This window comes from Mauremys mutica, chromosome 2, assembly GCF_020497125.1.
Source record: "Mauremys mutica isolate MM-2020 ecotype Southern chromosome 2, ASM2049712v1, whole genome shotgun sequence".
NCBI classification, from domain to species: Eukaryota; Metazoa; Chordata; order Testudines; family Geoemydidae; genus Mauremys; species Mauremys mutica.
Genome location: NC_059073.1, coordinates 216,320,208 through 216,340,633, shown reverse-complemented (window position 1 = coordinate 216,340,633; position 20,426 = coordinate 216,320,208). Strand labels below are relative to the sequence as shown.

Below are 20,426 nucleotides of genomic sequence, written 5' to 3'. Positions count from 1 at the left end.
TATCAGTGAGATCAATGCAGGCAGCAATTTACTAGTATTCTGTAAAGTCTAAACACAAAATACATTGTTATAAGTCCAATACCCATCTTAACCAAAGTAACATACAGGTGAAACACACTGGTTTCCAGCAATGAATTTGTCAACACTCAGTTGAGGCCTAAAGCCTTGGCAAGAACTGGCACCTGGTCTGCCAGCATCACATAAACCATACACAAATATTGTAGTTACCACAAAAACAGGGACTTTAAAAACAGGATTCGTTGACATTTATTTTCCCACTTTCCCATTAATGTGCTCATACAATTCCTGTTACTGGGAGTTGTGTGTGACCATCAAGAGAAACTATACCTCAGACTTTTCACTCCTTTAATATAGGATATAATAAAAATAAATACAGATGTTTCAAATCTTTTGACTACCCAGGCGATAATTCACAGATTAAGAAAGTGTTATTTTCCTGTACTATTAATAAATCATTATTAAGATTGTGCTAGCACATTTATGTACAAAATCCAACATGTCTTGATAGCAGGGAATACAGTGTGGGGTTTTTAAAAGTCAGCTTGAAGATTACTATTTAAAACAGACTCAAAGGCTTAGGTAGAAGATATGGATTTAGCTCCCTGGAGATGATAAGGAAAAATTGCATTGAGAAAACAGAGCAAGAGGTTAGTTTACTGCACTCTGGAAATGGCTGATATGAAAAGCAAAAGAATAGTAGTAAATCATAAGGTAATGGAAGTGAAAAGTCATTCAGTGAAATGCCCTGGAAAATTAAATGGAAGGAGGAAAGTCGTGTTCTATACACAGGCATTGGGAGTGTCCCCAGTGATAGACTAGTGTGCTGGCAAAAGGGCTTTAAGCAGAAGCAGAACATACTGGCCCTTCACATGCCCCACAACCTGCCAACCTGCCACCACCCTGCATCCTGTGCTGCTGGATTCTGGGGAGCTCTTACAAGCGGCACACCCTAAATTTTCACATGCTAAAATGAGGATAGGCGTAATTCTTCACCCTCAAAAAAAAATAATAAACATCATAACAGCTGAAGATCATTTAACAAGTCAGCTGTTCTGTGGCACAGAAGTCCTTAAAGGGACTCTTCTAAAAACAAAATGACAGTGTGAGTGTGGCATGAGGTCTTCTTCTCTGCCATTACGATAAAGAAAGAGGAATTACTGTGTGCTCCTAGCATCTGCCTCCTGCATCAGACGGGGGAGTGGGCATCTAGCAACCCTCTGAAGAGGCCCTTTGCAAGCGTAGGGGAGTGAGAATTCTGCCCCTGAAGAGGAAAGCTGTTGCTGGAGGTAAGTGAAATAGGTGGTAGGGGAAAAAGTTTTGCTTCTAGGGATCATGCCAGTTTTTACAGTATACAGACTAGTCTGTCCATCCATCATTTATAGCTCCCTGAAGAATTAGGTCAAAAGAGGGGGTCTTTGAAAAGCTTCTGTGAAAGCATAATCTATAAGGGATGAGAAATATTTAGTTATGTGGCAAGTTTCACCAAACAGTTGTGACCAGTGCATAACAACACTACATTTTAATCTACAGTATGTCCATTCCCATTGCAGATACATTGGGAAATCAAAATGCAACAACAAGAAAATCCCTATATTATGGTAGCAGCTAAGACATGCTATTGTTGCCCTTGAAATATTGGTTTATCTCACCACTACAACAATAGTTGTTTTTTTAATTCTCCCTGTGGACTTGGGAGTTACTCAATTTTTTACGAACTACTACATTTATATCTTGATTAACACGGACATAGCCGGGTTGTAAACTGATCTTTTTTCAAACATATCCGTATTACAATACTTTCTGATTAACATACACCGTAATGTATTCTCCATGCAAACACTGTTGTGTATAGAAATGAAAGGTTTCTAACTGAGGCATTTGTGCATGTTTATTGTAACATATTAATCATAAATGGGAGGCAGCCAAGAGAAGGCCTTCTACAGTGAAACAGGAGATTACAATGGTGATTATGTTCTCAGTGATAAGTAGCACTGACTGTGTGATTAATCTTCTCATTTATTCTCTGAAGATATCTCCTTCCAACATAATTTCTACTGATATTATGCAATTTACTGCCATTTTTTATTTAATCAAAAGTTTGGCTACCAAGGCTTATGACACCAGGACTGAAAGAAAAAGAAAAAAAGAAAAGCAATTTGATTCTCCAACCCAGAGAGGGCAGCCACTCCATCACACCACTCCTTAAACTTCCTTTATGTTAGACTCTTCAAGCCAGGAGCTTTGTGTTTCCATGAGAAGACAATCAAGTCAAATCATTCAAAGCAACTGACTGTACTTAGAGATAGTGGATCAAATTTTGCCCTCGGCTACACCTATGGCTCCAATAATAACATGGTTACACTATGGTAGCATTTTTTATTGGAGACTCTCAAAATCTTCACAGAGTGGCTAATCATTATTATCCCCATTTTACAGATGAAGAAAATTAGATACAGAAAGATCAAATGACTTGCTTAAGGTGACACAGTAAGTCAGTGGCAGAGTAAGTCTCTTGTCTCCCACCCTCTTGCTTTTACAGCTGGACAATGCTACCTCCATTCACTGGGTGTGGATGAGGACAGACTTTGGCCTACTATGCCGATTAGTTGAACTATTAAATGGGAAAGACAACGCTAAAAAACCCATATGAATAATTGTAGATAAAGGAGAACAGTTTGCTATACAAGCAGCAAAGAGTCCTGTGGCACCTTATAGACTAACAGATGTATTGGAGCATAAGCTTTTGTGGGTGAATACCCACTTCGTCGGATGCACCCACGAAAGCTCATGCTCCAATACGTCTGTTAGTCTATAAGATGCCACAGGACTCTTTGCTGCTTTTACAGATCCAGACTAACATAGCTACCCCTTTGATACTAGTTTCCTATACAGCTCTTTTCTAGAAGCTTGGGACAACACTAATAGAAACATCAACAATTCCATCATATTTGATTACACACTATCAAATATTTCATAGGTCCTGCATGATCCTGTTAAGACTTCACAAAGATACGCTGCTGAGGATTACTGGAGGGGCTGTAAGATTGAAGGTTGTGATTCTAAGTAGACGTGATTGGGGCATCCCAAAGTCTGGGAATTTGTGCACATGACTGCTCCAAACATTCTGAGCATAATGGTATAATCGAACCTCTCATAAGTTTTGCTAGGGATCCATTGAAAAATGCACCTCCATTTCGGAATTTTTCTTGACTTCTCTATGGACAAATATGGGCCCCAATCCTACAGTGGGGCATGTCTGTGCAAAGCTCCTTGCAGGACGGAGGTCAGAATGGAAAAGTCCAGACATTCCAGCAGTCACCAGATTTTTGTCAAACTATGGGATGGTTTACAGTTTGAAAAAAGTTAAAGAATATCGAGTACTTTGCCATTGGAATCTGCTCATCCAACATGCCTCATGACTGGCAAAGGAATACCTGCCAAAATCCGTGTTTATTCTTTCTTTTCTTCCTTCCAAGAGAATTTTAGTCTCAATGAAAGTTATCAGACTAACTGCCTTGACAAATGATGCCCTTTACCCGCAGAACAGATAATTCAAGATGCATCACACTGTTCTGTCAATGTGTCTCAATGCTTTGGGAGAAGGACCGTCTCTTAATAAGAAAATAATCCACTGTATGAACATTCAGTCCTTGGCTGCTCCGTGGAGACTGTGAACAAAGGTCCCTCGTTACTGTCAATTGTGCGTGATGTGGAGTTATGTGCACTGAAACCACTGGCTTATTTCACCCAGCACTTCACATAGTAATGACTTTCAGTTTCCACCTACTGGAGCTGGATTTGAGCCAGTGACCTAAAGTTGAAAGGCTCTGTATTGCATTACTAACCCCTCTGCTATAAGAATTATTCAGCCTATAGTAATAGAATTTTTAACAATGTATCAATAGAATCTGCTCCCTGATGTGGTACTCTGATTCTTTTTGTTTTAATATAAAACCCCTTCATTCATTGACTCACAGTCTTCCTGTCACAATTGAATTTCCTGTCTTTCTTTCTAACTGTGGTGTCTTCACTAGGGTCAACTATTTGGAACTCTGATTCCCTACCTCTACATTTTATGATTTTCCATCATGTTACATCTCATCTCAAAACCTCTCTTTTAATGATACAGCTAATGAAATGATGTCCCTTTTCGAAGACCATTATTTTGTTCACTTAAATACCATCAAATGATGATTCTCCTATTTCTTTTGTAAATTGGATAGCGTTATTTTCGATGACTGAATCCTCCTGTTTTCCTTCCCCAGCACTTTGAATTCAAGGCACTGTATGTACGTACGTATAAAGAAAGTGAGAAGAAACCCCAGAATGGGCAATTGTGAAATAGCTGTCCACAAATGAAGTTTCTTTCTAATCCTCTCAGTTGGCTGTTGGCCTGTGCCCCAAAGCATGAAGATTTCTATCCATGACATAAAAAACTGTGTCCCAGCCAATGTAAAACATGGATGTTCTTAATAGCTATGTAGGTGTCCAGTCCTTTGTTATTGTTTTATGAAAGTGGCTTATTAAGAGCCTACATTTTCCCTTGTCTATTTTGTATGCCTCTTTCCTTTCCCTTATTATTCAACTCCTCTCTAAACATTCCCAGTCCTTTAATCTCTCTTCATAGGGAAGTCTTCCTATGTCTCTGATCATCCATCCCTCAACTCTTTGTATTTCTGCTACTTCTTTTTTAAGATAGAATGTCCAATCCCAGAATAATTTTTGTAGGGGCTCTAAAAGGGAGCAAGAACAGCTTAATATGCAGATAGATACTAAACAATGGGCAGTTGGAAAAATCCTTTTTTGATTTATAAACAGAGCAAGAAACATTTTTCACAATAAGTTTTCTGAGCTGTACTGTACTTTAAAACATCACTCTTCTAGTCAAACTTTCCCCAATTAATATTATGAAATTCAGGGCCCTGTTAGCAAAGCCTTTCTTCTGTTTCTCTCTCTGGATTAGCCTGCTGCTTCCTCTCACTGCTTTATGAAGTTTCCCCTTCTCTGATCTGAAGGGAAATTAGCTTGAGAACTAGGTGTGTAAAAGGCTAAGTCATGTATCAAGCAGCACCTGATTTGCAGAGGTGCTGAGCCCCCTCAGGTACTATTGTTCAGCTGGACTTTTGCGTGCTCAGCCCTTCTGAAAATCAGGCCCTTAATACCTGGCCCTTGGTAGCTGGCTTTTAATGAGATGCACCCTTTCCAATTACACATTTCCTTCCAATTAGCTCCCATGTATCCCATCATTAATTGAACATGCTCTGGCTAATGCAGGATAAAGTCTCTTTGGTGGATTTACATTATTTTTTTTCTTGGTTTGTTTATCTCAGGCTGTCTCAAACCTAAAGGTTTCCAGAAAGAAAAAGGAAAACATAAAGATGTCTAGCAATCTTTCCCCTAACCTACAGGTCCTGCTATGTCCCTTTAAGTGGCAGTCAGACTAGCCCAATCTGACCTTTTATAAAGGCAGCATTGCAACATCTCTTCTGCTGTGTTAGCAGTCTTGTCAAAGGCCATGGTTTCAGGGGAAGATCTGAAGGGGCGGCTCCTTCGGAGAAGGAAGAGAGGAAGTAAGGTTGATGAGCAAGAGAAGATGGGAGAAGAGGTTAGTTATTTTTTGTTCTTTCCTTTATTTAATTGATGGCCCATGGCAAAAACTTTCTCATAGTTTCTAGGCTATGAGAAAACTTGCCAGGGACCTTCTTCAAACAAGCAGGGTAGGTTGAGGGCTGCTAGAAGGCCACATTTCCATTCTTGTGAATTTTAAATTCTGCCCTTCTGAAGAAAGGGGAAAAAGCAAAGGAAAACAACATAAATCTTGCAGCTTACAGATCAGAAACCCCTCTAGGCTTTTCATTTCATTCAAATATATCCCTTGGAGCCCTGTATTTCTGCTACTGTGCATGGAGCAAATAGTCAAGCGGTCAGTAGCCACAGCAGGGGCTAGGTTTGAAAACAAGCCCAGCTCCTGTTTTGAAAATCTGGCTCTTGTTGTTTAGTGCCTAAAGTACTCCATGCTTGGTATCTCCTGCTGTAACACTGATGGCCAGACTAACAAATGAGTTTAGGGCCAGATTTTTAAAGGCAGTTAGGTGCCTAAAGATGCAGATGAGCATCTAATGGGATCTTCTGAAGTCCCCTAGATGCCTAACTTCCAGTGATTTCAATGGGCATTAGGCACCTCGATGCTTTTGAAAATCCCACTATGTGCTTATTTGCATTTTTAGGCCCTGAAGCACTTAACACATCTGTCCATTTGTGCCAACAATGCAGAGTTCTTTTGACAATCTGGCCTATTATTTTGGCTCCTAAATGAGAGCTGAACTCCTTGAAAATCTGGCCTCTTGTGTTTCCTATTGTTCTCCCTGTAGTCTGGCTTTCCACAGGTCCCGTTCCCTGCTTTGGTAAGTAGAGCCTCTGCTAAAGGCATATAGTCCAGTTTTTTTGTCTACTGTATGCAAATATCTCCTACTGAAGTCAGAACTGCTGTAAAATTGTGGGTAGGGTGACCAGACTCTCTCAGTGAAGAACTACACCAGTTTGGGGAGGGTACTGTGCAGGTGGTGGGTGGGAATTTGAAGTGGATTGGTAGCTGGGGAATTGGGATAAAAGTCTCCACTGTGTTCTCACCTAAACAATGTTCTTCCCTGACATCCTTCCATCAGCTGTTTACAGCACTTTGAGTCAGTATGTCTGAATTAATGTGTAGGGCAGGCTGGCTTGAGGACTTGGGTGGAACAATGACCTGCTGAGAAGTTTGAGTTGGGTAGAAATGGGCATTGTAACGACACAAGACCAAGCTTGGAGGAGTGGGGAAGAGGGGTGGTTCTAGAGATGCACAAAAGCTAAGATAGCTGTCAATTTCACGTGTGTGTGCGGGGTGGGGATGGACCCAGCTCTATCAGGGTGTCAAGATAGACACATACCTTGGTTCTCAGGGAAATAATTAGATGTTTTCTTTCCTCTTCAGAAAAGACTAATAGCCTTTGGCCTATTTTATAGGTTTGGTAAACAAAGAAAAGACAGTAGATTTGCTTCAGCTAGCTGTAGTGTGGTGTTTTTTCATGCCATTAAAAATGGCAAGCTACAAAAACACATCTCTGGTTCAGAATACTGTAATGTGAATACAGAAGTGGTCGGATCATAATCTAGGCATAATTTATTAACAGTAAACCATCAAAATGGGGAAAGTAATATCCCCTGAGATCCACAGGGTTTGGTATGGGTGCTAATTAACAAATATTAATTAGCATTTCCATTAAACAATCTGGAGGATAAAATAAATTATACATTGATCAGATTTGTAGTGGCTCAGCTGAAGCTACAGAATAATTGATCTGGAGATCTTTGCATAAGAGGCACATCTAAATAGAGTGAGATTTTAATTTAGATAAATGTTAAACAATACGCTGGGGGATGACTCTCAATACAAGCATAAAATGTAGGCTGCTGATTACAGAGCAATAATACAGAAAAGAACTTGGGATAGTGGATAAAGAATGGGACACAGAACTCACAACTACTATGAAATGGTAAAAAGGGAAATGGTCATCTTGATTACATACAAGTGACAGCCCTTTACTGTGTATAACAATGGTGGCCATGATACTTCTACTCCATGCCATAGCAAGGCTGTAGATAGTTTAATGCTTTTACAGGACAGGACTAGAACATAAAATAGAATCCAAAGATGAGTGACAAATGACTAAATATGGCAGCTGGGGAGAGATTAAAAAGACATGATATGTACAAGTGAGCGACAAAACAAAGGAAGCTTTGATAACTGTCAAACTTTTATTTATTTGGTGACTACAAAGAAGGGTTTGTTTCTGGTGGTAATATTTAGAATATCAGTGCATAATATAACAGAGCTTCAGTTATCTGGGAACTTGCATGATCTCCTCCCCTCCCCCGCCATTGTATTTGACCACCTCTCAAGTATTTTAAAACAGAATAACAAGCTCTTCCTTCCCAGCTTGTGGGGGAAGAGGAGAGGGAAAGCGTGAAGAAAAGGAGTCTTGAGTTGAGCTCTGAAAATAGTTAGGCCCATTGGTGGTTATTCTTGCCTCTTGTAGGAGTAAGTTCATACACAAGGTCCTGGGAAAGTTCAGTCTCCCTTACACTTGAGCCACTCCTCTTGGTCAACATGTTCCCTGGGATCAGGGCTGGCTCCAGGAACCAGACCAGCAAGCAGCTGCTTGGGGTGGCACGTCCGGGTCTTCGCTCCGAGAGGGAGTGAGGGACCTGCCGCCGAAGGACCAGCTGCCGAATTGCTGCCGAAGACTGAAGCGGCGGTGGTAGAGCTGCAGATCGCGATTGTGGCTTCTTTTTCCTGCATGGGGCAGCAAAAACCCTGGAGCCGGCCCTGCCTGGAATAGTGAATTTGATTGTCTTTGGAGGAGAAGTTGGTATCTCTTAGCAGCACTGTATCTATAGCAGTCACGGGGACAGTGGTGCTGCCAAATGGTATCATGCTAGCCATTTGCAATTAGATACATATACTGTGCATGTTATTTCTGGAAGGGCAGGGGTGAGTGCCCTGACATACATATGTGTACACATGTAGAGTTTAGGCTTGAAATTAGATGAACATTTCTAACAATCAGAGGAGTGAAGTTCTGGAACAGCCTTCCCAGGGGAGCAGTGGGGACAAAAAGCTAACTGGCTTCAAGATTGAACTTGATAAGCATATGGAGGGGATGGTATGATGAGACTGCCTACAATGGCATGTGACTGATCTGTGAATGCTAGTAGCAAATTAGATGGGGAGGGCTCTGAGTTACTACAGAAAATGCTTTCCCAGGTATCTGCCTCTTGGGTCTTGCCCACGTGCTCAGGGTCTAACGGCCTCATTTGGGGTTGGGAAGGAATTTTCCCCTGGGTCAGATTAGCAGAGATTCTGTGGACTTTTTTCACCTTCCTCTGCAGCATAGGGCACAGGTCACTTGCAGGCTTAAATTAGTGTAAATGGTGGATTCTCTGTAGCCTGGAGTCTTTAAACCATGATTTGAGGACTTCAGTAAATCAGCCAGAAGTTAGGGGTCTATTTCAGGAGTGGGTGGCTGAGGTTCTATAGCCTGCAATGAGCAGGAAGTCAGACTAAATGATCATGGTGGTCCCTTCTGACCGTAAAGTTTATAAAGAAGCATTCTGAAAACTCAGATGTTGCTTTTCAGCGATTGTAACATCTGTCTTTCAGTAAAAGTGTAAATTAAAAATTACTTTCAAGTATATCCACAAGTTCAGGATGAAGTTTTTGCCTTTCAAAATTAAACAGGAAGTAGACTGGGGTTTAACCAGATTCAAACAAATCATGCTGATAGGAACAGGAAATATGTTAAACCCTATACTAAAAGAACAGGAGTACTTGTGGCACCATAGAGACTAACAAATTTATTTCAGCATGAGCTACAGCTCACTTCTTCGGATGCATAGAATGGAACACACAGACAGGAGATATTTATACATACAGAGAACATGAAAAGGTGGAAGTATGCATAGCAACTGGAAGAGTCTAATCAATTGAGATGAGCTATAAACCCTACACTGACATTCTGTACTAGAACACATGCCACTTTAATCAAAGCAATGTATGAGAAGGAAATTATCTGCAAATCATACTGTTTATAGGACTGTTGTATCCCTTACTATTTGTTTGCACTATAGTTGTGCCTAACAGAACCAATCAAAGATCAGGGGCTGTTGCACTAGGCATTCTACAGACTTAGTTTAAAAAAAAAAAAAAGTTCCTGCCCCAAAGTTACGATCTAGGTTGTTACAACATGAATTGTGTTGATGAGACAAACAGGGTGGGCAGGAGAAGGAGATAAAGCAAGGAACAGCCCACTACCATTGGCTAGTATTGTTCTATAGGTACTGTGGCAGAAGTGAATCTTTGAATGTCACTCATGTCCTTACCTTGTAAGATCCCTGTGGTAGAAACAGTGTCTCTAGGTTTGTAGTTGAAATGTATTTTATTTACATTTATAGAAAGACCCCAAAAAAGTGCCTGCCCTGATCCTGACTGGGGCCTATGGCTGCTATTGCAATATAAACATTTTAATGACAATAATAAACTTCAGCTTGCAGCTCTCTTTAAATGTTGAGAATCTAGTTCCACGATCTGGACCTTGACTTGTACTGTGCTAGTTGAACAAAATGGAAGAATGTTACTCTTGATGATAGTGGATGTCAGCCCATTCTGGGGCTGATGGGTTTATTCTGCATTATTTGCTGTTTGAACCAAATAATGGATCAATATTTCAGTATAAACTTACTGATTTCTGCCACACCCCCTCCAGTCAAGCTGAATGCAAGTTTATTATAATTTCCTTTAAATATATTGTGAGGCTTGAGGCCACTGGATAACGACGAGAAAAGATCTTATTGAACAGCTACAAGTAACTGGTTTTCAGATGACATAATCTAGTTTGCGGGGGAAAAATACTAAAGGAGAACAGAGAGCCTTTCACCAGAAACTCTTGCATTAATGCATTGTGACAGTGATGTATGTTAAACTTGTCTTTGCTTTCCTTAGCTTGTAACCCTTTTTCTTAAAGAAAAAACAGTAATAAAATATGCATCACTAGTTTATTCATGTGAATTATACAAGCTTTCTTGGCAAGTATAACACTGCATAATTTCATCTTTTATACGTTGCTTAAGTGTCTAAGGGGCTATTAAGAAAATTTGTAGAACTGGGATTCTGGCTATGGTGAAGCTATCCAGCAATGAGATGACACTGCTTCCTATGCTTTCAGACCTCTAGCCATCTGGGTTATTGCAGATGTCTCCCCTTGTGCTCAATAAATACCCATCTGTATCATACATAGAAACTGGCACACCTGGCTTACAAAGGATTAATGTAGGCATGTCCTGAAACAAGTCCACACACAGGAGACCCATCACTCTTGGAGGAAAGCATATTGGCTTGTTAAGGTATTTCAGGGCTTTGAAAACAGGCAGTTGTTGGTTCTGGATCATGGTATATTAGTCTATGTATTTCTGTCCATTCTATAATACTATTCCTCCTTTGCTCTTACAGGAGCTAGGTGACAGTAAAGAGGTCGCATGGAACCGTTGTGTGCAAAGTCTGTTTTCACCCATTGTGGAAGAGCAATGTTGAAACAAACTTGGGGGGAGGTGCCTAATTCTCAGAATGAGGGCACCACTTGTGTTGATGGCTTTATTATTCTTACTCTGAGCATGAGCCGTGGGCTTACCATTGCAGAATACCTACAACAATGATTCTTCTGGTATGTCAGAGTAGTATTAATACATTTCCTCTGGGTGTGCAGCAACACGTGTATTTGGCAACCTCAAGTAATTACTAATCCAGTTTTCCTTTTCTTCGCTGTTCAGGTGGGCAGGCTAGTCGCATGAATGATGATGTCTTTGATAAAGAGAAGTAGCATTTTTGACTTGCAGGGACTTCAGACCAAAGTGGGGGCATGAGATGTGTTGTGCAGGATGCCCCTCTCTGGCTGGCATCTTTGTGCAAGTGAAACTGGAATATCACCTTAAGTGGGCCCATTGCCATACAAACAGAGGGGCTGAAGCATAAGCAGCCAAGCGGTCATTTAGGAACATAAAATGCATTCACCATGGGCAGGATTCCAAACATGAAATAACAAAATGGCTGCTTGTGCAGAGTTTCCACACCTAGAGCAGAGGGATGCCATGGCTAATCACTTAAGAGCTGGATTCACAGGCACAGTCCTTGAGTTGCTGGGGGGTACTTGACTGCTGCTCTGCCCCACCTCTTCCTGCCCCTGCTCTGTTCCACCCCATTCCCCTGAGTGCACCCTGCCGTCACTCCTCCCCTTTCCCCCAATGCCTCCTGCATGCTGCTGAACAGCTGATCCACTGTGAGAGGGGCACTGGGAGGGAGGGGAGGAGCTGATCGGCAGGGCTGCTGGCAGGCAGGAGGTGCTGGGGGCAGAGAGAGGAGCTGATTGGGGAGGGCTGCTGTTGGGTGTGGAGCACCCACTGTTTTCTGTTCTGTGGGTGTTCCACCCATGGAGTCGGTGCCTATGGCTGGATTAATATTGAAAACAAACTACAATATTCTGTAGATAGCACACTGTGATCCTGGTCTATGACCGTGATTCTAGGTGCTATGGCAATGCTACTAACAGAAAAATCTAACTATATAACCTAATAAAGAGAAGGCCTTCCAGGAAGGCCCGCATAGGGTATGTCTACGTTGAGCTGTACACCCAGACTCAGATTTGAGCCCAAAACCCCCTACTGTCCATATACACATCTGCCTCACTCAGATCAGTAAGCACTCTAGGCTCTATGATTCACCTAGAGGGGTGTCTGAGCCCAAGTTCTACTCAGACTGAGGCCCAAATGCTGTCATTTTGCAGTGTGGACGCAGATCAAGCCACAGATTTAAGTCAGAAGGTCTGCGTAGTGCAGTATGGATGCACTAGCATGATTTGTGAGACCTGGGTCCAGCATTTGTAAGCCCAGGTTTACAATGCAGTGTGGAAGCTCATGTGTGGGCTTGGAAACAGAGTCCATAGGCACAGAGTCCCCCAGAGCTGGATTTACAGTGTGGTGTAGACATAGCCATAGAAATAGCAAAATATTTCTGTCAAATGGATCAATTTCTACTGAGATTCACACAGTAAAGAAATCAGTTCTTGTATTCGGTAACCTTCAGTGCACAGAAAGCCTAGTATTTGTGGTTAATTAGTCCTTGGTTGCTGTATTTCTACTACCCCAATCCTAGTCTTTACCTGAATGCCCAAGGAATTATCAACATTTACCCAAATAACAACTCAAAGGATTTTGCCCAGTAAATTCCCATTGACTTTAGTATGTTCTGAGTAAAGACTACAGGATTTAATTAGCAGCTAACCCCCCTCTTCAGCATGACAAGGATTTTGTCACTTCTAGCAGAAATCTTCTGTAATTCTAAAAGCAGAGGATTCTAGTTAAGATATTCAACTGAAAAATCTTTCACTGTTTTTGACATTCACCATAAAAGCCAGAAGAATGCTGCTACTTGTCTGATCAAATTTATATATTTGAAGGGTTTGGGAGGAAGGCGAATACAGTAACTTGAAAGAAAACATGATTGCAAGGATTACTCAAAGTGAAGGTGCTAGTTGCAGCCTAAGCTTTATATGAGCTTAAATTGTTATGCGTTATAACCAGCATTTGTGACATCCAGCAATTCCATATTAGAAAATGGAGACTAAAGTAACACATGTGGATTTGAGACCAATAAATAACAAGATTCTCTGTGGAACGAAAGTGAAATCAGACCTTACAGTTGATGAAATGCAGCTGGGGGAGGGGTGTGGGGGGAGAGGTAAATGCTAGAAACAGCCAACTATTTACTGGAGCTAAACAAGCTTTAAAAGGAATTAAGATTTAACTTCTGTAGTGAGGGGGATGGGGAAAGTCACCAGCTATCTAATAGCTGCAGTAGGATAGTCTTACTAGAAATAGAATAGTCAGATCACTGCTGGAGAAGTGACTCGCATTCTGCGTGACTGCCCTGCTCATGCTGTCCTTGTGGCATTTTAACACTGGTCATTTGTTGTAGACACTGCATTTGATCTTCTGGTTAACACCAGTTGCACTGCAGAAAAGGGTGTGTGCAAGACTAAGGACTACCATTCTTTACAAGAAGATAGAAAAGACACATTCACATTTCAAATTCCAGCCTGGGGAGCTTATTTAACAGTGCCCTAAAGAGAAGAATTGTCTAGCTGACTTGAATTATGGATAATCTATTGCATAAATATCACTTCTCCTATTTCTCCGAGCTTCCTCTCAATGCAGTTGGGAAACTTGTATTAGCATTGAAAGAAAAGAGGACTCAAGAAAAGGTAAAAAGAAAAACCTCTTCAGCTGTAACCTGATAGATGGATCAACTAGTTTGTGGGAATGTGAAGGTTAGGTGTAATGATTTCTAAAGTCATTGTTCCTTTATGGCAGTTGTGTTTTATAGCTTCACAGGAATGAGGTAGCTTTTTGTCTGGAGAAAATTGACCACTTTAGCCAATAACGTGTAGCTATAAGGTAACTACTGAACACTTACAGCAGTTAGGGCCTGAGTCCATAGAGCTTTTTAATAAGTCATTGTCCATCTAGTAAGGATTGCAAAACAAAAACAAAAACAAAAAAAAACCAAACCGTGCATCATTGCTGTATTGAGCCATATTTATAGCCATTTCAGTTCTTGAATCACTGCCTCAATTCAAGCTAGCTGAATGAATGGTTTGATTCATATTTTTGATAGTTTTGAATCTAGTTGCTATGCTAATGGAAGTGTATTTAGACATCTGAAATTATTTCTCTGTGTGACACACACATATGGAGAGAAGGATGTTTGTCATAGCTTTTGCAGCTGGCCACAAGCTTGCTTATTTGCTGTCTTGAGGTTGTAAGCAAATTGAGCAATCAGTAAAATAATATGCACATCTGATCAGTTCAGACTAATGTTTAGTCCCCACTTCGAAGCAGACTTCTGCCAAAGAAATGGTGGGATTCTCAGCAGTAGATTATAACATAATTCACTAAACCTTCTGATGTGAAAGTTGCATGACTTGCATTGCTCTATAAATTTTTTTTAGAAACTGATTTTATAAATGTAAAACTGTTAATCAACTCTACTGCTAGTTCAAGGATGGGAAAGGTGTTGGGGAAGTGATGGGGTGAGTTTGGAGTTGAAGCTACTCTGCTGACTTGAGTGTCATTATTCAATATATGATCAATATCAAGGTACATGATCAGCATTCATGAGATGCCGGTAACAAGCTGAAATCTTTCATTCCTGTTAAACCTATTCCTTGTAAAACACTGTTAGACATAGCGCTCTTGACTTAATGAAAGGGGTGCATCATTTTTGTCATCTGACCTTTCAACATAATATTTTGGACAAAAATTCCAATGGTATCATTTGGAAGAGAAGAAACTACTTTTGACAGGTAGTGTTTCCCCCTCTCACTAATGGTTTTTACAATAGCTAAAAATCCCAACTATGCACAGAAAAAGAATAGCTTGAGTTTTCTGATTGGTTTAGTCCCCATGTTTATGTGGTGATAGTCAGTAAAGGAATGTTTCCTTTCATTTACTCTAAAAACACGGAGTGGAATGCTGGTTGTGCTGTATGGATTGCCACACACAGTGTTTAGTACAAGCTTTTGCTTCTGAAGGCCCCATTCCTTTTTCTAGCAGAGTAAATACTTAGGATCTATTTGCTTAGGAGAACTTTTGGGAACAAGTCCATAAATACTACTAGTGGTTTGCTAATCCTACTTTTTTAAACTTGCTGGCAGTTGTTTCACTCATTCTGATCTCAACTTAATTAAAACTCCAGATCAGAATGGCTGATAAATTCCTGCCACCTGGGCTTTTTTTATGTTCCGATCTGGAGATTCCTGATCTACTAGTAGGGTACGCTTCATACTCTTGTGAAAGTGGAATGGAAGCATGTATGCAAGACTGTAGACTCGTTAACTATTCCCTTTGAATCATTCAGAGAAGGTTTTGCCTGAACACTGAACTTGACTGTAGCTGTTCTCTACATAATTCTAAAGAGTCTCAAATGACCAGATTGATTGACTGGCATGAAGGCAAACTTCAATGGATAACTTATGGTTCAATTTCATAATGAAGCTTGTTTGTAGATCTGAAATATTGAAATACAAAAGTCTTTTAGATGCAATATACTTTCGGCACTGCAGCTCCAAGCAGTGGGGGGAATTGTCAATTCCATTGAAAGAAGCATTCACAGTCTTATTCAATTTTTTAAATCCTAGTTAGTAGCTGTATTTATGTAAAATTATATACATTGCTGTTCATGGTCTCTTTTTTTATATTGTCCTGCATTATGTTGTGAATGTAATATGTTGTATGACTGCTATCCACTGGGATGTCAAGAAAAGATGTGTATTCAAAGACCCTCTTCTATTGATTTAACACTTTGATAAATCTATTTTAATGCTATATTTAATTTAATTTCAATCTGAACTTAGCTTTACATGATTACAGTACTGAGCTACTCCTCAAAGGTTGCCTGAAAACTTTAGGGAAACTATTTCCTTTTGATCATACTAAAGCTGTTCTAGTACCAGTGATGGAATTAGATCTGAACCACGTCAGTAAAAATCTATAAAATATATATTGTCTAGAGAGAACACAATAGCCTGTGGAACTCATGGCTTCAATTACATTTTGTAGCAAAGAGCTTAACAGGATTATAAACACTTATATGAACAAGAACTTGAGTCTGGAAGAGATGGACACTCGTGCTTCAAGGTATAGGCTATTCCGCAACTGAGTTAGGAAGAGCTTTTTCCACATGGCAGTTATTTAGACCCTGCCCTACTGCAGGTTTTCTTGCCTGCTTCTCTGAAGCATCTGGTACTGAACAATGCAAGACACAAGATAGTCAACTGCATGAAGTCCTGATCTGATCCAGTGTCTCAATTATTCTGTTCATGGTCTTCAATAATCCATCCACTCTTTTGCTGCCCAATTGCCTAATGTATTTATGAGAAACAGTCCTGATGTATTTAATCATAGCTTTGACTAACCAAATAGCATTAGTCTTTTCTAAGTAGGTAACTAAGAAATTAATGAATGAATTTGGTTGCTGCTTTCTTATTAAAACTTTGTTAAATGCTGTCATGCATAATAAATCAACAAGGTCTGTTGATGGACTTGGTAGAAAATGCATGAAAACATGCATATTATGGGTACATATCAGAGGTTCTTTGAGAATTAAGTGACTTCTGTTTGCAGATATGATTAGGACATAATGCTATTTAAATTAGCCTTTTATCCACTCTGATATAAAGCAATTGCTATTTCTTGTACAAATATCTTAAAGAACACCTCTTATTTTATGTTACACCCTGAATTCTTAAAGAATGACTGAGATTAGGTTCCTTGGAAAGTGAGGTTAGTTACTATTGATGATTCATAATCTAATTGATAATCAGTTAAAACTGATCCTGCACTGTTTCCTGGCATGCCAAACCAGCCTCTGACAGTCCAAGTAATGTATTATAATACAAGTTAATTCTTCCTCAGGGTTTATTTTTTATCAGTGAGGAGTGCATATAATCTATGCAGGAAATCTGAAGATCCCAGAGGAAAGCTTATAAACTTTAGGGGAAACATATGCACCCAAATATGGGTTTGGAGACAGCTTGGTATAAGAAACTGACTTTGGCTTCAGGGATAACTGTTAGTAGTCCCAAAATAGCATCTGAAAACCATCATGAGCCACTTTTCTGCAGTGAATAAGCAGAATCTACAGATGTGTGGTTTTAATAATATTGTAGGCTAATCTGGTTACAACCCAGTTTCTAAGTAGGTAAATTTAGAAAAATTCATTTTGCCCCTGCTGATGGTCACAGTATATCTATAAACTAGACAATTTTTTCTTGTCAGGCTTATAAGACCTTAAATTCGAGGTGCTGTTTAAAAACCTCCGTACTCTTGAACAAATACAATAGAAATAATTTATGCCACTTTACTTCATGGGGCATTTGCATGGGGTTTTAATGTGCTCTTCTCAAAGAACTAATTTTTCAATTTATCTAGCAAGACAAAAATATTACCTCATTTCTGGTTTGATTATATTATCCAGCCCTATAAATTGGCATTTAAGAAAATCACTCTTGAAGAGTATTCCAAGGTTATCCATTTCCAAAACATTGCTGTAAATTTATACTTCCTATTGCAGAAGTCAGACAACACATTGTCACAGGAGGAAACCACAGGCTTTTTTTCCTAGCTAACATCAGTTTGAAAAGAGCATCTGACTTCCATTAAGGAAAATGGGAGAACCATTATGTGTTGAAAATTGCTAACGCAGGTAACTAGCAATTACATGCAGAGTAAATGGGATATTTATGAAGCATTGAAGTTATGTGATCTCAGTCATTTAACTGTCCTGAGTCCTAACTGTAATTGACATTCATGAACCTGTCTTGATTTAAAAAAAAAATTAAAAAAATTATACAACAGTTTATTAGCAGGATCACTTACATTCCAGATAAGCCACATTCAATACATTTATTTTTGGTTAGGTAATGTTATCTTTGTCCTGTGATAATTCAAGTATATACATTCTATGTATGAACTTCTGCATTTATGCCTTGAGTCGAACAAGGAGTTCTGTGCTGACATCAGCCTATATGGAACAATTTGCAGGACTGGACACAATTTGGTAATCCAAAGGAAAAACTTGCTCTCCTTGATTTGACAATAGGAATGTCTTTGACACAGTTGATTGCTAGCTGGTTTGGTAAACTTCCCCCACACTGCGTGACCAGCACCTCTTCATAGGTAATATAAACTCTCACTCTTCATGTGAGTTCCTTCTGAAAGTATTGAATTAGAACCAGGCATTTATAACTGTACCAATCTATACCTGTGAAGGTACCTGTAACCTTCAGATCATGTGCAATTCATATGTCCCTTCATGCTTCAAACACCATTCCAGGGGACATGCATCTATGCTGATAATGGGTTCTGCTCAATAACAATGCAAGCAGTGCAACCAACGCATGTTCATTTTCATTATCTGAATCAGATACCACCAACAGAAGGTTGATTTTCTTTTTTGGTGGTTAAGGTTCTGTAGTTTCCGCATCAGTGTTGCTCCTTGAAGACTTCTGAAAGCATGCTCCACACCTTGTCCCTCTCAGATTGTGGAAGGCACTTCAGATTCTTAAACCTTGGGTCAAGTGCAGTAGCTATCTTTAGAAATCTCACATTGGTACCTTTGCGTTTTTTGTCAAATCTGCAGTGAAAGTGTTCTTAAATTGAACAACATGTGCTGCGTCATCATCTGAGACTGATATAACATGAAATATATGCAGTGGTGAGCTGGAGCCAGTTTGCAAGAACTGGTTGTTTAATAACCGGTTCTATACCCTCTTTTAAATTGAAGGGGCCGGCAGGTGGGCAAACTCTGGTCCGCGGGCCACATCCAGCCCGCGGGACTATCCTGTCCAGCCTGCCTGAGCTCCCAGCTGGGGAGGGTTCCCCGGCCCCTTCCCTGCTTCTCTCACCATCTCAGAGCCCCAGCAAGCCACGCCGCCGATGCCAGTGCTCTGGGCAGCTCTGCAGCTCCTGCTGCTTTGAGCAGCATGGTAAGGGGGCTGGGCTGGGGCTGGGAGGAGGGGTTGGATAAGGGGCAGGGGGCAGTTGGAGGGGGTGGAGGTTCTGGGGGGGGGCGGTCAGAGGACGGAGAACCAGGGGGTTGGGTAGGCGTGGAAGTTCTGGGTGTCTTTTGGGGTGGTGATGGATGGGGTCAGGGAACAGGGAGCAGGGCGAGTTAGGTAGGGGGTGGGGTCCTGGTGAGCAGTTAGGGTCGGGGGTTTCAGAAGGGGGTGGTCAGGGAACAAGGAGTGGGGGGATGGGTTGCGGGTTCTGAGGGGGCAGGATGTGGGTTGGGGTCAGATGGGTGGGGGGAGATAGGCACATGGGGCTTGTACTCACCATGTGGTTCCCTACTGGGTCTTCGGCGGCAGGGGGGGTCTTCACTCGCTCCGGGTGAAGGACCCGCCACCGAAATCCTGGAGTGAGTGAAGACACCACCACCCTGACACCAAAGTGCCAGCAAGGACCTGGTAGGGAACTGGTTATTAGGACTTTGGGAGCTCATCACTGAATATATGGCAGAATGTGGGTAAAACAGAACAGGGGACATACAATTCTCCCCCAAGGAGTTCAGTCACAAATTTAATTAACACATTCTTTTTTAATGAGTGTCATCAGCATGGAAGCACATCCTCTGGAATGGTGGCTGAAGTATGAAGGGGCATATGAACATTTAGCTTATCTGGCACTTAAATACCTTGCAATGCCAGCTACAAAACTACCATTCAAATACCTGTTCTCACTTTCTGAAGACATTGTAAATAAGAGGACAGCATTATCTCCTGTCAGTGTAAACAAACTTGTTTGTTTTAGTTTGGCTGAACAAGTAGGACTGAGTGGACTTGTAGGCTCTCAAGTTTTGCATTGTTTTGTTTTTGAGTGCAGTTACATTAAAAAAAAAAATCTACATTTGTAAGTTGCATTTTCACAGCAGATTGCACTACAGTACTTTTATGAGGTGAATTGAAAAATACTATTCATTTTTACAGTGCAAATATTTGTAATAAACATATACACTCTGATTTTAATTCCAACACAATACAATATATATGAAAATATAGAGAAAATCTAAAATATTTAATAAATTTCAATTGGTATTCTATTTAACAGTGTGATTAAAACTGATAATCATGATTAATTTTTTTGAATTAATCGTGTAAGTTAACTGCGATTAATCGACAGCACTATTTTTAAGTGACCTCTTGAAAGTGCTGTCTACTGTGTATAATAAAGTTACCAAGACTTTGTTTCAAACAGAAGTTTGC

At 40.4% G+C, this 20,426-nt stretch overlaps 1 protein-coding gene across 2 annotated transcripts in view; it reads left to right on the top strand.

Annotated features, from left to right (window-relative positions):
* The first annotated feature begins 5,508 nt into the window (after positions 1-5,508).
* The window catches only part of ATP2C1 (ATPase secretory pathway Ca2+ transporting 1), a 113,451-nt gene continuing 98,533 nt past the window's right edge, over positions 5,509-20,426 (top strand). For both annotated transcript variants that reach the window (XM_045005160.1, XM_045005163.1), the window contains exon 1: positions 5,509-5,626. In XM_045005160.1, coding sequence (XP_044861095.1) covers positions 5,537-5,626 — 90 coding nt within the window. In that variant the 5' untranslated portion in view covers positions 5,509-5,536. The remainder of the gene's footprint in view (positions 5,627-20,426) is intronic.